This window comes from Megalops cyprinoides, chromosome 4, assembly GCF_013368585.1.
Source record: "Megalops cyprinoides isolate fMegCyp1 chromosome 4, fMegCyp1.pri, whole genome shotgun sequence".
Taxonomy (NCBI): domain Eukaryota; kingdom Metazoa; phylum Chordata; class Actinopteri; order Elopiformes; family Megalopidae; genus Megalops; species Megalops cyprinoides.
In genome coordinates this window covers 3,844,139-3,857,268 of record NC_050586.1, presented here as the reverse complement: position 1 = coordinate 3,857,268, position 13,130 = coordinate 3,844,139, and the positions used below count along the sequence as shown (strand labels likewise).

The window sequence follows — 13,130 nt, the reverse complement described above, 5'->3', positions numbered from 1 at the left end:
TTATGAATAGAACCATCCTTTTCTTTCTTTTTCCCCGTCATGGCTGCGGCAGAGCCAATCAAGACGTTAAGACATGACCTTTACGCCATATGTCATAAGATCAATCTCACATGCTTTCCACACCCTTGCATGTGTTGACATAATCTGTTTTACCCTGATCGCTCCGTTACACCTCCAACGGCCAACAAATTATCAACCGCGTTATCAAATCAGAGTTGTACACTAACCCTTTACGTATGTTATAAACGTTTTATTGTGGTACTGTATTCAGTCTGTTCCAGTTATGACACTGGTTGCTGCAGCACTTCGTTTCATACTGTGTCTCTTTTTCCAAATCCGATGATGTTTTCTGTGTGCAGTTATTCGTATGGCCTTCTTAAATGCACGTTTGTAGGAGCTCTGGAGAGGAGAATCTGGCAACTGAGTACACGTATAAATGTGTCAGAAAACATACAACTTTTTATACAACGGATATTTTATCACATCAGCGTGTGTTAAACCGTGTTTTGAACATGAAGTATCATTTCGATCTTCCATAAAACAAATGATTGATCTGCTTGGGGGAGACTGAAAAGTAATTTTTAAGCAAATCTATGCATATGTCACATATTTGATTATTTGATATCCACGCCTTATAATAAATCACATAAATATATGCTGTCCTATTAGTGTCGAAACGGTGTCAGCAGAGATCATATGATTACTGGATGAATCTGCTAGCCTACTTGTCTCCTCGTCTACTATTGCGTTCATCTTGAGGATACCGGTTGCACTCTGTTGCGTAATGTTTCTAGCACTAGACAAGTACCAAAAAGGTTGGAGGTTTAAACTGCAAGCGGGGGCGATGCCGGTGTTGTTACCTGGAACATATTTCCTTCCCTAAATTCCCTCCATACATCAAGAAGGACTATGATTTAAATACCCTTTAAGGACATCTGCTAAGTATTGTGATAACGCGTGTCTGATTTCTAACGGTCTTCGATCTGTCTTGGGGAAAAAAAACTTATCGGTGCTATTCTCTCTCTGCCTGTAACGTACATCCAGTGAGACGCTGTAATCTCCTGGTGTTGGGAAGAATTGTCCTGAGCGGCACCGCCGTGAATCGCAGCCTACAACCGACGGAGCGGAATATTCATGACGAAAGGCGGGGTTTAGGCAGCAGGCCGACGGCTGAATCCAGCTGGACATTCTTCCTTGTCTCCTCTTCCTCTGATGGCTCATACCCTAAATCTACGATTCACGCAAGAACGGAACTTTCCGTTTTCGTTTCGCAATAGCCGTTTGCCCCAGTGACCAAAAACGTTAGACATACGATCCCAGCGTGAACTAGGCAGCCAGCTGTCTTGTGGAATAACCGTCTTTGTCTACTACAAGGAGGCTAGAACGTTTTATTTAATTTAATTTTTTTTTTGGTTAGCTGCCCGCTGTTTTTTAGTGAATGTATCTATACACCGAATTCCTGTAATATGGATAGAAAAGCGCGGGGTGTTGATAATTAGCCATCACTGTATAGCCAGTTAGCGAGCAAGCTAATATCTGTTTTGTTATCAGCTGGAGTCCGGCGTCGGGTGCGTATCAGTATCGTTACCGTTATTCAGCGAGTATGAAACGAAACTAGGAGCCGACGAAAGGGACAGATCCATCTTAATTTATTTCTGCACAGATGAAGCCGTTCCAGCCCGGGTGAGTTTCATGTTATCGAAATGACATTTATTTTCAATAACCTCACATGTTAGTGTTAAGGGGCGTGGCTGGTTTATTCACAACATAAGAGGTCGCATCAGCTGGTTGACTGAGTCCAGCTTAGTTTTAAGGTTCAGCTGTCAGAAGATGCCGTGGATATAAATGAGAAAGTGAAAGCTGGTCAGCTAAGTTACCATCTGTCTGGCTGCCACAATTCAGTGAAAGGGAAGAAAGTCTATACAGAAAGCAAGCTGCCCAGCCGAGTCTGTGTTTTGGTTAGCTAGCATTGGCTAGCTAACAAGCTAATTTTGTCGCCCATTACTAATTAATAAGCCAGTTTGTTCTGCTTGCTTGGAAAGCTGAAAAGAGAAACAATGTCTGGCCGGCTTGTGATCGCAACGCTATCCAAACGGTGGCCGATCTACCAGCTAGGTGGTGTTTTTTTAATGGTGAAATTATGCTTCACGGCTTTACCAGTTCGCTTGTGACCTCATGTTTTGGTTGCGTAAACTGGGTGAGTAATTGTCATTTAACAAAAGCACGGGTGAATGGATGTCAGCTGCATTCGGCCGCCTGCGTCCGAACATTTACTGTCGCTCCCCGCAGATCACGATTGAGTTCCAAGAACAATGGCATCCCAGGACCCGTCGCCGCCATCGTCACTGGAAGGCAACAAACCCGGATTCCCGAAGAAAATTTTGGCCAATAAGCTTGAGGATAAGCACCTGTGTAACTGCTGTCAGAAGATTTTGAGGAGACCCTTTCAGGCTCAGTGCGGTCACCGTTTTTGTTCATATTGTTTTAACAAAACTGTCAGGTAAATAACAAGCTTATGAAATTCATGTAGTAAGAAAGTTCCTAACAGTAACTAAAAGCGGACATTCTTGCTATTTGCGTTGTTACAGTGATGTAGGATGGAAGTGAATGGGTCATTCAGCTAACTGGGCTGTGAATGAAACGAGAAACGTGTTGACCCGCTGACAGCTGTCTGTCGGCTTGCTCTCAGGGGTCAATGGTGCGTAGGTGCCGCTCAGATTCAGCGGTGTGTGAAATGTGTGGATAGGCTGATGTAGGGTTTCGTTTGTAGGGGGTAGGGTGGTCTACCCAAACAGCATTTACGTTGCATTCATCATGTCAAAAAAACAAAAAAAACAAACGCCGCAAATATTCACGTAGTGTCAATAAATTTCAACATGAACGTTGCTTCTGTATGTACAATTGGATCCTTAAAGCCCAATAGCTTCTTGTTGTCGGTTGAATGTGATGCGAAATTTTCTTATTTAACCTGACGAATTTCATAGAACTTGTTTTTAGACGATTATGAAAAAAAAATATGTCGTTCACGGCCAACTCCGTGTGGGTTAAACAAGTTTTAGAATTAAGAGGAGATGAAAGGTCGCCCGAAGTGGTGACACTGGATGATTTCGCAATTGTGTGTGGCATGTTAAGACATGTCTCCAAGACTGGTATGAGTAATCTGTTTTGGTTACTCATACCAGTCTAAACTGTTCGATTAGATTCACTGCCACTGTTTTTACTCTGTCTCTGGACAGACAGACTGATTCACTGATTCACTGATGTGAAGTTACATATTGATGTTGATTCTGCAATAACAAAGTCCTAATGCTCTCTCCCTTAGTTCTGGCCCACAGAAATGCGCTGCTTGTATAAAGGAAGACATATTTGAAGAGCCAACATCTATTCTAAAACAAGGCTGTGTAAGTAGTTATTTTTGCAGATGCACATTATGGTCTGTTTGGTACTGTCTTGTTACATGAAAAAGTTTAAGATGACTTGAGCCATACTGGACCATACTTTGACAGTGTATAGGCTTGTCCAATAAGTGGTAAAGGTACAAAGTAACATATGACACAAGCACAACAGAAAGGAATGTATTATGTAAATTGTTCAAATACACACACACACACACACACACACACACAAACATGCTGGTAGCAGCTGGAAAACTGAATCCGCGTTGATGGTCTGTGTCTCTTCATTGGCCTAATGACAAGGAGGCCCAGAGTGGTAGAAATGAATTCATTTCTTGGTGTTGAGTTCTGATCTTTATGATTAAACGATGCGCATACAATCAAAACTCTCTACCAATGTCAGTACACTGGCACTGTTAATAAAGCACAGTAATAAATTACAAGCTGTCTGGCTGGTACAGTAGCAAAAGTCATTGGTGACTGGTATTTGCTGGCAAGAGCATCTGCAAGTGTGTGTCCCTGCAAAAACACACGATCTTCAGCACAGCCCAACTTTACAGGAGTTTCACTGTTTCAGCACTGTAAATCAGACATACCTCCTTAAATTCACTGTGGTCCCGACATTGGTAAAAAGCCATGGGGAATGCAGCTGATCTGAGTGAGAGTCCCGGGAGAGGCGGGCTCCTCACGCGCTGTGTTTTCCAGGCGTTCCCTGACAATGCGGCGCGCAGAGAGGTGGAGGCTCTGGCTGCCATCTGTCCCAACGAAGGGTGCACCTGGAAAGGCACTGTTAAAGAGTACGAGGTAGGGCACGTCTGCTCCCGCTGGAAGCCCCTGCATCGTTCCTCTCTCATCTTTCACTATAAAAACCTTTGTTTCAGATGTGATGTGCAGTTGTACGGGTGGTCCTAGCATATAATTAAGTGCAAGGAAAGTCCTTGGTTGGCCATTCTAAGTGCTGGTACTTCCGCTGTTCAGACTCATTAAGTGTGCCATATTATCCTTTAAAATGCCCTGCTAACCTCTAATGAAAACTGAACCCAAATTCCAAGTAGATATTTAGAGACAAGTCTGTGAGTCAAAAGAAAAATATTTGGTGAACCACTGATAGTAATCCACTCAAAGAAAGTTCCCTTAAACTCAAGTATGCCAGGCATTTTGGAGAGACAGGACACATATCTGTAAATGTTCTGCTTCCTGTTTATTCTGATGTATGCACTTTAAACACTTATCACCTGATCCTAGATCAGAATAAAAACTTTACACTAATCGGCTGGGGTCAGGCTTGGGGTGTATGGACTGACCTTAGACCTGTTGTCAGGTCCAGAAAGGACTTGAATCGATTGTTGCTTTGTCTCCTGCAGCTGAACCACGAAGGAAAGTGCGAGTTCATGATCATCCCCTGTCCCTCATGCAAAGAGCTGGTAAGATTTAACGACCAGGAGCGTCACAACGAGCGAGAATGTCCCGAAAGAACCCTCAACTGCAAGTACTGCAAAGAACCATTTCATTTTAAGAACATAAAGGTAAGTCACAGTTCACTGCAGGGGAATGTTGTGTCATGGTGATAAAAATGTAGAACACCAGTGTTTAACCTGTCCTGTAGCTGTACATTTTAAAGATTCCATATATATATATATATTTATATATTTTATATTTTTTTATATATATTTTATATTTAAATATAAAATATATATAATATATATATATTTTATATTTAAAATAGGCAATTTTTCAGTGTTTAAAATGTTTACCACATGTCAGTGATCCTTGAATATAGTTTTTCAAGAAATATTGAAATAGGATTCCCATCATGAAAAATCATTTCATGTTATATTAGTGGAGCTATATTCCATTGGCAATAAGACAACAGTTTGTTAAACATTCTTCAGTTTGCTTTTCTGTTAATACATGTACTTATTGGTTCAGATATACAGAATGCTCAGAAGTCTGTGACTGCTTCAGACATTGCATAAAGATGGTTGTCCAGTTTTGGCTGGGGTACGCCACACTAACGCAGTGCCTTTTTTGTAGGCTCATGATGAAATCTGTCCTAAGTACCCCATGATTTGTGAGGGCTGTGCAAAGAAAAAAATTCCCAGAGAGAAGGTGAGGACAGATTTGTTCAGATTATTTATTCAGTAAATTCAGATTACTTACATGCTTAACAAAAATAAAGCTTTTGGAAGTGCTGCCTTGGAACACAAAAAATTAAATTTGCATAAAAAGTATAGAGGCAAAGTATAGAGGCACTGATGGATGGCTTCCTGAATTAATTAAATGAAGCATTAAAAGGTGCAAAGGGTTTTGCTGGAAGGTGTGCCTGACAGGCGTTTCTGCTCAGACGGTGATTTCTCTCTTTTTTCCCTTGCAGTATGTAGACCATATTAAGTTCTGTAGTAAATTTAGGGCTCCATGCAGATTCCATGTGGTTGGCTGTGATATGTCGGTAAGTAGACTTTTCTTATCATCATACTGTTTGTCAGGGTATCATAACTTCAACCCCTGTGGTGCTGGGTGAATCAGCGTTGTCTCAGTCAGGATATGAACCTGCAACCCATTTGTCAGAAGCCCCTTTCCCCAAACCTTTACTCATTACTGCCACCATGAGGGTGAAGAAAGATTTAAACCATAGTTAACAGGCACACAGACTGAGCATGTGCATGTAGACAAGCGGTCAAGTGAAGCTTTTTTTTGTATACACTGGAGACTGTGAATTAATGAATTGTGGAATTAGTTCTGATTTTTTAAGCAAATTATCTGTCTTTATGTACCGGTGTTTTAGCATCTCCACATTCCTATCAAATGCAAATAAAGCACACAATCTTATTTTGTATTCTTCAGTTAATAGGCACGTTTTGATACACTCAGGTCATGGTTCGACACTGTCATCATATTTTGGATAAAATTTGAAAGGAAACAGTTTATGACTGAACAAGATTGCTTGTTCATTCCTGAAGTATTTTTTAAATTTAAAAATTTTTTAAAACAATTTATGAGAATTGTAAACAAAATGTTTTTTTTTAATGTAAATTATGGAATCTCATCTTATGAAGCCTTCTAAAATAAATGACAAAGCTCAGCTTTTAATAGCAGATGTCCACATTCAGACTGCTCTCCAGTGCAAGCCATGAGGTATGGCTAAACAAGACTGAACAAATTTACTTGTTTACTGCGCCCTCTGCTGTTGAGACAGTGTAATTAAAATAGAAGAGAGCGCATTTTGGATGTTATCTGTAGAAATTAGTAGCATAATTAGAGAGAACACACAGCAGCTAATGTCATCAACCATTTTTCAGCTGAATGATTCATATTGTTACATTTTTGTATCACCATATATCATTTCATGGTATTTCGCTACACCCTTGGTAAAATAAAATATTTGTTGTACTCCCTGGAGATTGTGAAAGGTACACATGGGTGTGGAATCATTCCTTCCTTTTACATCTTGCTAATCTTTTTTTTTTTTCTGGTTGTTTCTCTTCACCCTGGTGTCATCCCGCCCCCCCCCCCCCACCCCCCCCTTCCCCCCCCCGGAGGTGGAGAAGGAGAAGATCCATGACCACGAGCGTGCCTGCTCCTACGAGCACCTGAACCTGCTGCTGCACTACATCATGGGCCTCAAGGTGAACTTGGAGGCCCTGCAGCCTCAGAGCCTGGAGCTGGCCAGCCACAAGGTGCATGAGCTGCACCAGTCTGTGCGCGAGCTGGAGGTGAAGCTGGGGCAGCTGAGCATGCAGACGCCTCCCGCGCAGGGAGCCTCCGGCCCCGCCCCTGGCCCCGCCCCTGTCCCCGTCCCCATCCCCGTCCCTCTGCCCACCTCCTTCACCCCTGTGCTGCCCAGCGCGGTGGGCGCGGCCCTGGAGCTGCAGCTTCACAGCGAGAAGACCAAGGTTGGTCAGAGCGATTGCCTGCTTATTTTACGTTTTAAATTCAGTCACACATTTAAGGTGCCCATTAAAATAATGATTGAGACCTGAGCTGATATGTGGTGGGGACAAGAAGAACCCGGAAATGTGTTCTGACACATTTCACATATATGTTGTTGAAAGCCGTGTCCTCTTGTGCAGAACTGAAAGAAATCCTTTGTGCTGTTCTGTAGGACGGCTGCGTTTGACTGGTAACATTGGCAGGGCATCAGCTTTGGAATACCAGGAACTCTAGCCAGCTCGCACATTTGAGGGTGTAAATACCGCCTCATTGCAATAAAGATCACAGTCAATAGTGTAAAATCTATATATTTTTTTCTAAATGGTGACAGATGGCTGTAGCCCACCAGTGTAGAGAGCTCAGTTTGATTCTCATTAGTTTGAGCCTCAGCATCCGGTCCCAGATTCATCCCTCGTGATTCCTGTTCCTTTAAGGGAAAAAGTAAAAGATTCACCGGAATCACTCGACTCGGTGTAATCGCAGTTCTTGTGATTCTGAAATTCATTCTTTCCTACAGTAAAATTCCATTCCTGCCGTGGTATGCTTGGTTAAAGATTGATGGGGCTGCCGTTTCTCTGTGCCTTGGCAGTTTAGGGTGTGAAATTCGCACATCTTGTGCATTTTTGCCTCTTCCCTCTAGGTGGCAGAGCTGAGCCGCCGCTGCCAGGACTTGGAGCTGAAGGTGGGCACCTTCGAGAACATTGTGTGCGTGCTGAACCGCGAGGTGGAGCGCTCTGCCACCACGCTGGACGCCAGCAACCGGCAGCACCGACTGGACCAGGACAAGATCGAGAGCCTCAGCAACAAGGTGCTGATCCGTGATGTGCACACCTGCTTTAAGCTCTGTGCTAAGCTTGCGTGTGTACTTTACTCTCTGTGCTAAGCGTGTGTGCGAGCTTTATGAATAGTGCTGACCATGTCTGTGTGCTTTATGTCTGTTCTAAGTGTGTGTGCATGCTTTAAACTTTGCACTGTGCATTTTAGGTTTATCCCAAACGGGTGTGTTTGCTTGCTTCTGGTATATCATACAAGTGTCTGTGTAAGTGCTTCTTTCAGGTTAGTCCTAAGCAACTATGTATACCTGCTTCAGGTTTATCCCAAGGGTATATGCATATTTTCTTCAGGTTTGTCCTAAGTGGGTACCTGCTCGTATACCTGTCTCAGGTGTATCCTAAGTGTGTACCTGCCTCAAGTTTGTCCTCAGTGTGTACCTGCCTCAGGTTTGTGGTAAGCATGAACCTGCTTGTGTACCTGCCTCAGGTTTGTGGTAAGCATGAACCTGCTTGTGTACCTGCCTCAGGTTTGTGGTAAGCATGTACTTGCTTGTGTACCTGCCTCAGGTTTGTCCTAAGTGTGTACCTGCTCGTGTACCTGTCTCAGATTTGTCCTAAGTGTGTACTTGCTCGTGTACCTGCCTTAGATTTGTCCTCAGTGTGTACTTGCCTCAGGTTTGTCCTAAGCGTGTACCTGCTGGTGTACCTGCCTCAGGTTTGTCCTAAGCGTGTACCTGCTGGTGTACCTGCCTCAGATTTGTCCTAAGCGTGTTCCTGCCTCAGGTTTGTCCTAAGCGTGTACCTGCTGTTGTACCTGCCTCAGGTGCGGCAGCTGGAGAGGACGGTGGGCCTGAAGGACCTGACCATCGCGGAGATGGAGGGGAGGATGCGAGAGATGTCCGCTGCCACCTTCGACGGGGTCTTCATCTGGAGGATCTCCGACTTCACCAAGAAAAGACAGGACGCCATTGCCGGGCGCGCTCCGGCCATGTTCTCTCCAGGTAACACCTAGCGCCCGGCTCACCTGCCTGCAGGGCATTTCAATAGATCAGTGTTGTTTTCCTTCTCAGAAAATTACGTTCTTCAAGCTGGCGAATAATTCTGTTTTGGAAATATAATTTTGTGTTTACCCTTGTTGGACATGTAGCTTGATCATCATGCATTGAGTGGTGCTGCTCTAAGCAGAGGTGCCTGCTCACGCTTTCTCACAGGGGGGCGCTGACCACGAAAACAACACCTTTCAATCTAGATCATGCTTCTGAAAGCAAATTCCACATTCCCCAATCGCGAGTCAGTTCAGAAAAGTTTCTGCTACATTGGTTTGCATCACAGCGTCGAAAATTTTCCAATCAGTCAGTCCATAAAATTTTATTTGTTGTAGTGCATTTCTAGACAGTCGAGATTGTCACAAAGTTCTGTGCAAATGACATAGTGCAAAGATATACATGTCAGCCATGTGCCTCTAAGGGGTCAAAATTTTGCCGCTCTGATGGGTTCAGTAGCAGTGGCTAAAGCAAGGCTAAGGATTTAGCTTAAAATCAGCAACTGTGCCTGCATCACAATGTTGTAAAACTTTCCAAGCTCATGAGGTCACTGCACATGTTAACTGTGAAAGACCTGTACAAAAAGAACAAACACTGAAAAACACTGGTGAATATTAAAACAAAAACCTTTAATAGTGTATGATACATAAATGTGAACTAAATGAATTTATATTGTTAGTGACGGAAATTAAAAATAAGCCTAAATTGATTTTAATCTTATTGTGGAGCAGGGTTCTAGTTCTCCTGTTAGCCTGCTGCACACAGTCACTATATGCGATCAGGGTGATTGCTCCTTAGATATGCAGAGCATCTTATTCACACTCTTCTCTATAAAAAAGACACTTTCCATCCTCTTTTCCCCACAGCGTTCTACACCAGTAAATACGGCTACAAGATGTGTCTGCGCATCTACCTGAACGGAGACGGGACGGGGCGTGGCAGTCACCTGTCCCTCTTCTTCGTGGTGATGCGGGGACATAGTGATGCGTTGCTCAAGTGGCCCTTCAATCAGAAGGTGAGTCCCGGGACAGGTTGCCAGGAGGGGCCCAAGGAGAGAAGCTGCAAACAAGTGCAGAAGTTTCATAGCATTAGTCTTCCTTGCAATAAAGATGCAAATTTAACGTAACAAAGAATAAACAAAATAAAAAAGCTCAATAAAAAAAGAAAGCATTGAAGGATTTCTGTGATTTTTTCACAGCTCTTTACCTAGAAACAAGACAATGAGAGAGGTTACAAACATGCTTAGACGTGTTCAAGGAGTTACAAATGTGCTGTTACGCGGTGAAGGAAGGGAGTTACCAAGAAGTACAGAATTTTTATAGCATTTGTCTTAGTTGGAATAAATGTGTAAATTTAACTTCACAAATAAATTAAAAGCAAATTTAAAAAAGAACCACAATGTCTGTGATTATTTCACAGCTCTCTACCTGGAAACAAGACAACGTTGTTCTGTTATGAACAATGAGAAATACAGACCAGGATGTTTGTTTGTGAAGTCCATGCGTCTGAGTTTGTGCAGGCCCTAAAGCCGCTGCTTCCCCCTCCTCTGCTTCTCACGGTCAGGTGACGCTGATGCTGCTGGACCAGAACAACCGCGAGCACGTGATCGACGCCTTCCGGCCCGACGTGACGTCCTCGTCCTTCCAGCGGCCGGTCAGCGAGATGAACATCGCCAGCGGCTGCCCACTCTTCTGCCCGCTCTCCAAGCTCGACTCCAAGAACTCCTACATCCGCGACGACACCATCTTCATCAAAGCCATCGTCGACCTGACGGGCCTGTAGCTGCAGTGCCTCCGCTTGCTAACCCCCCCCGCCCCCCCTGTGCCACGGGGGATCCCGCGGTCCCCCCCGCCAGCTCGGGTTGCTTCGCTCGGGAGGTCTGTGAGGTGCCGAAACGCGTGCGCTGAAAGGCCCCTCACTGCGCCCTGCTTGTGCCATGCGTCATGCCCCTGTGTGTAATGACGCTTCTGTGGCTGCTTTTGCTTCAGGTGTCCAGCAGGTGGCAATATAGTGCTGTTAAAAAAAACAAAAAAAAAAACAACAAAAAAAGATGCTGTGCTGGTTGCTGTGTATTAACCTGAGACTTATACTGCTGAAACAGAGTATACTTTGGCATATAGCAATGGAACAGGTACAGGCTGTATCAATGTGCTTTGATTTGCGCAGTTTGGTAATGTTCAGTATTCCTGGCCTCTTCTAGTGAAAGCTGGTAGCTTTCCTCTCTCCCTCGTGTGAAGGCTCAGTGGCAAGGCCACTAGATTCAGACATGCACAGCTTCTCTCGGGACTTGTAAAGCGCTGTTTTCGCAGTTGGAAATGTCCTCTTCTCTCTGTCATTGGGGCAGACTGTGCTTGTAACGTAGCTCGGTGTGCTGTTGCCTTCCGCAGCTGTATTGGCCTCCATTGTAATGGGAACAACCCTTAATCGACGCTACATGAGCCATTGAATGTTTTTCAGGCCTCAGGCCCCTGTACATACGCCTGCATTCTCCGCTTAGTCATTTGTGCGTGCCAACTTTACTTTGAGTGACTTTGCATAGACAGACGTGGAGTTGTAATATGATGATGCTCATTGATTTCCCCTTTTTTTGCGATTAACCCGCTGTTTTTGCGAGGCCTGGGGTTCATCGGAGGGTGTGCAAACTCGGAAGGCTCGTTGCGTTCCCTTCCGGCTGCGCGCACCTCCCATCTCAAATCCTGTGTTTTTATTTTTTGGTAATTGTTTGTAGTGGTGGACATTGCTTGAATTCCATGGATCAAAGTGCAGTATTTGGATTCTCCAGAGCTGTGTTTTCGTGCGTGCGGTGTCTGTTCGTTTCTGGGCGTGTAGGTCCCCCCCCCACCCACCCCCTGCCCCCCCTTGCGATATTAGTCTGCATGTTGGATCTGTGGAAGATACACTCAAGTTAGCGACAGATCATCGTTGTTTTTCAGTGAAATGTTGAAAAGGCGCGTCGTCGAAACGCAGTTTCCTCTCAAAGATTAAGTCCCTTTAGGAGCATTTACTGTTCGTGGTGTAACTTTTGCAGTTCAGAATTGGTCTTTGATTTAGTTACGGCAGTACTGCTTTCAGGTAGAGAAGGTTTATTAAAGGCTCAGGAGGATTGGCAATTAAAGGATTAGGCCTACGAATTTTTTTTATATTTTGATGTAAAACTAAGTTAATACAATTATTAAACTGTATACTGCTTATTATTCTGGTACTGTGAATGTAAAGGAAGATTTTGGATTTTTTTTCCTCAATGCACTTTCTCTGCCTGCTGGCCAGTGTGTCTGCTTTATGGGAATGACTGGCTTAAACCCAGCCCGTTTTCAAACCAGCCGTGACAGATACCGAAACCTCTCTGTGCACGAGAAGTTTCGCTTCTGAGAAAAAAAAGCAGATTATTAGCAAAGCTAAAAAATATTTTATTTCCATTTCCTTTGATAACATGGAAGCCTATAAGCGGACTGATGTGAGGGTGACTGTAAGGCGATTGTGCTGTATTGCTTATTTGATTCAACGTAAGCAGATGCATATGTGTAATATACACTTCACAATTGCCGTACGCTGTCAGTATAATACTGTATTTGATAATTATTAATCCTATGTCTATTCAGTTATGATAGATTCTATTAATTATTGATATTGGTACTATTATCTGTTGGTTTAAAAACAGGCCTGGGTTTATTGGGCTCGGGCAGCGGATTCCCCTCAGAATGGCGGCCTTCTGAGAGAGCAGGACATGTGGGCGGTGTCGCTTTTCTCTCGCTTATTTCTCTTTTTTTCATTGTTTTTTCTCAAAGCGTTCATTGTACTGCTCACCTACTCAGAAGGAATGGCCAAATCTGCGAGGATTTTGGCTGCTTTACTCTGTTGAAAACGGCCTTCTTTCTGCTCATTCTGTTGCCCTGAATGACAGCCAAAATGACCTGTGTCTTGTAAGTTGTGTGTTTTTTTTTTTTTGTAAATACTGTGGAAGATGAAGGGAGGCCTTTAACCTGACCGCC

General features: G+C 43.8%; 1 protein-coding gene across 1 annotated transcript; it reads left to right on the top strand.

Annotated features, from left to right (window-relative positions):
• Positions 1-1,056: 1,056 nt before the first annotated feature.
• LOC118777082 (TNF receptor-associated factor 2-like) lies at positions 1,057-11,993 on the top strand. Its single transcript, XM_036527804.1, has 12 exons — positions 1,057-1,683; positions 2,290-2,500; positions 3,323-3,401; positions 4,101-4,199; positions 4,760-4,921; positions 5,430-5,504; positions 5,770-5,844; positions 6,935-7,288; positions 7,966-8,133; positions 8,922-9,099; positions 10,008-10,156; positions 10,705-11,993. The coding sequence occupies exons 2-12, from the start codon at positions 2,313-2,315 to the stop codon at positions 10,921-10,923; spliced, it is 1,746 nt and encodes a 581-aa protein (XP_036383697.1). The 5' UTR covers positions 1,057-1,683; positions 2,290-2,312; the 3' UTR covers positions 10,924-11,993.
• The last annotated feature ends 1,137 nt before the right edge of the window (positions 11,994-13,130 follow it).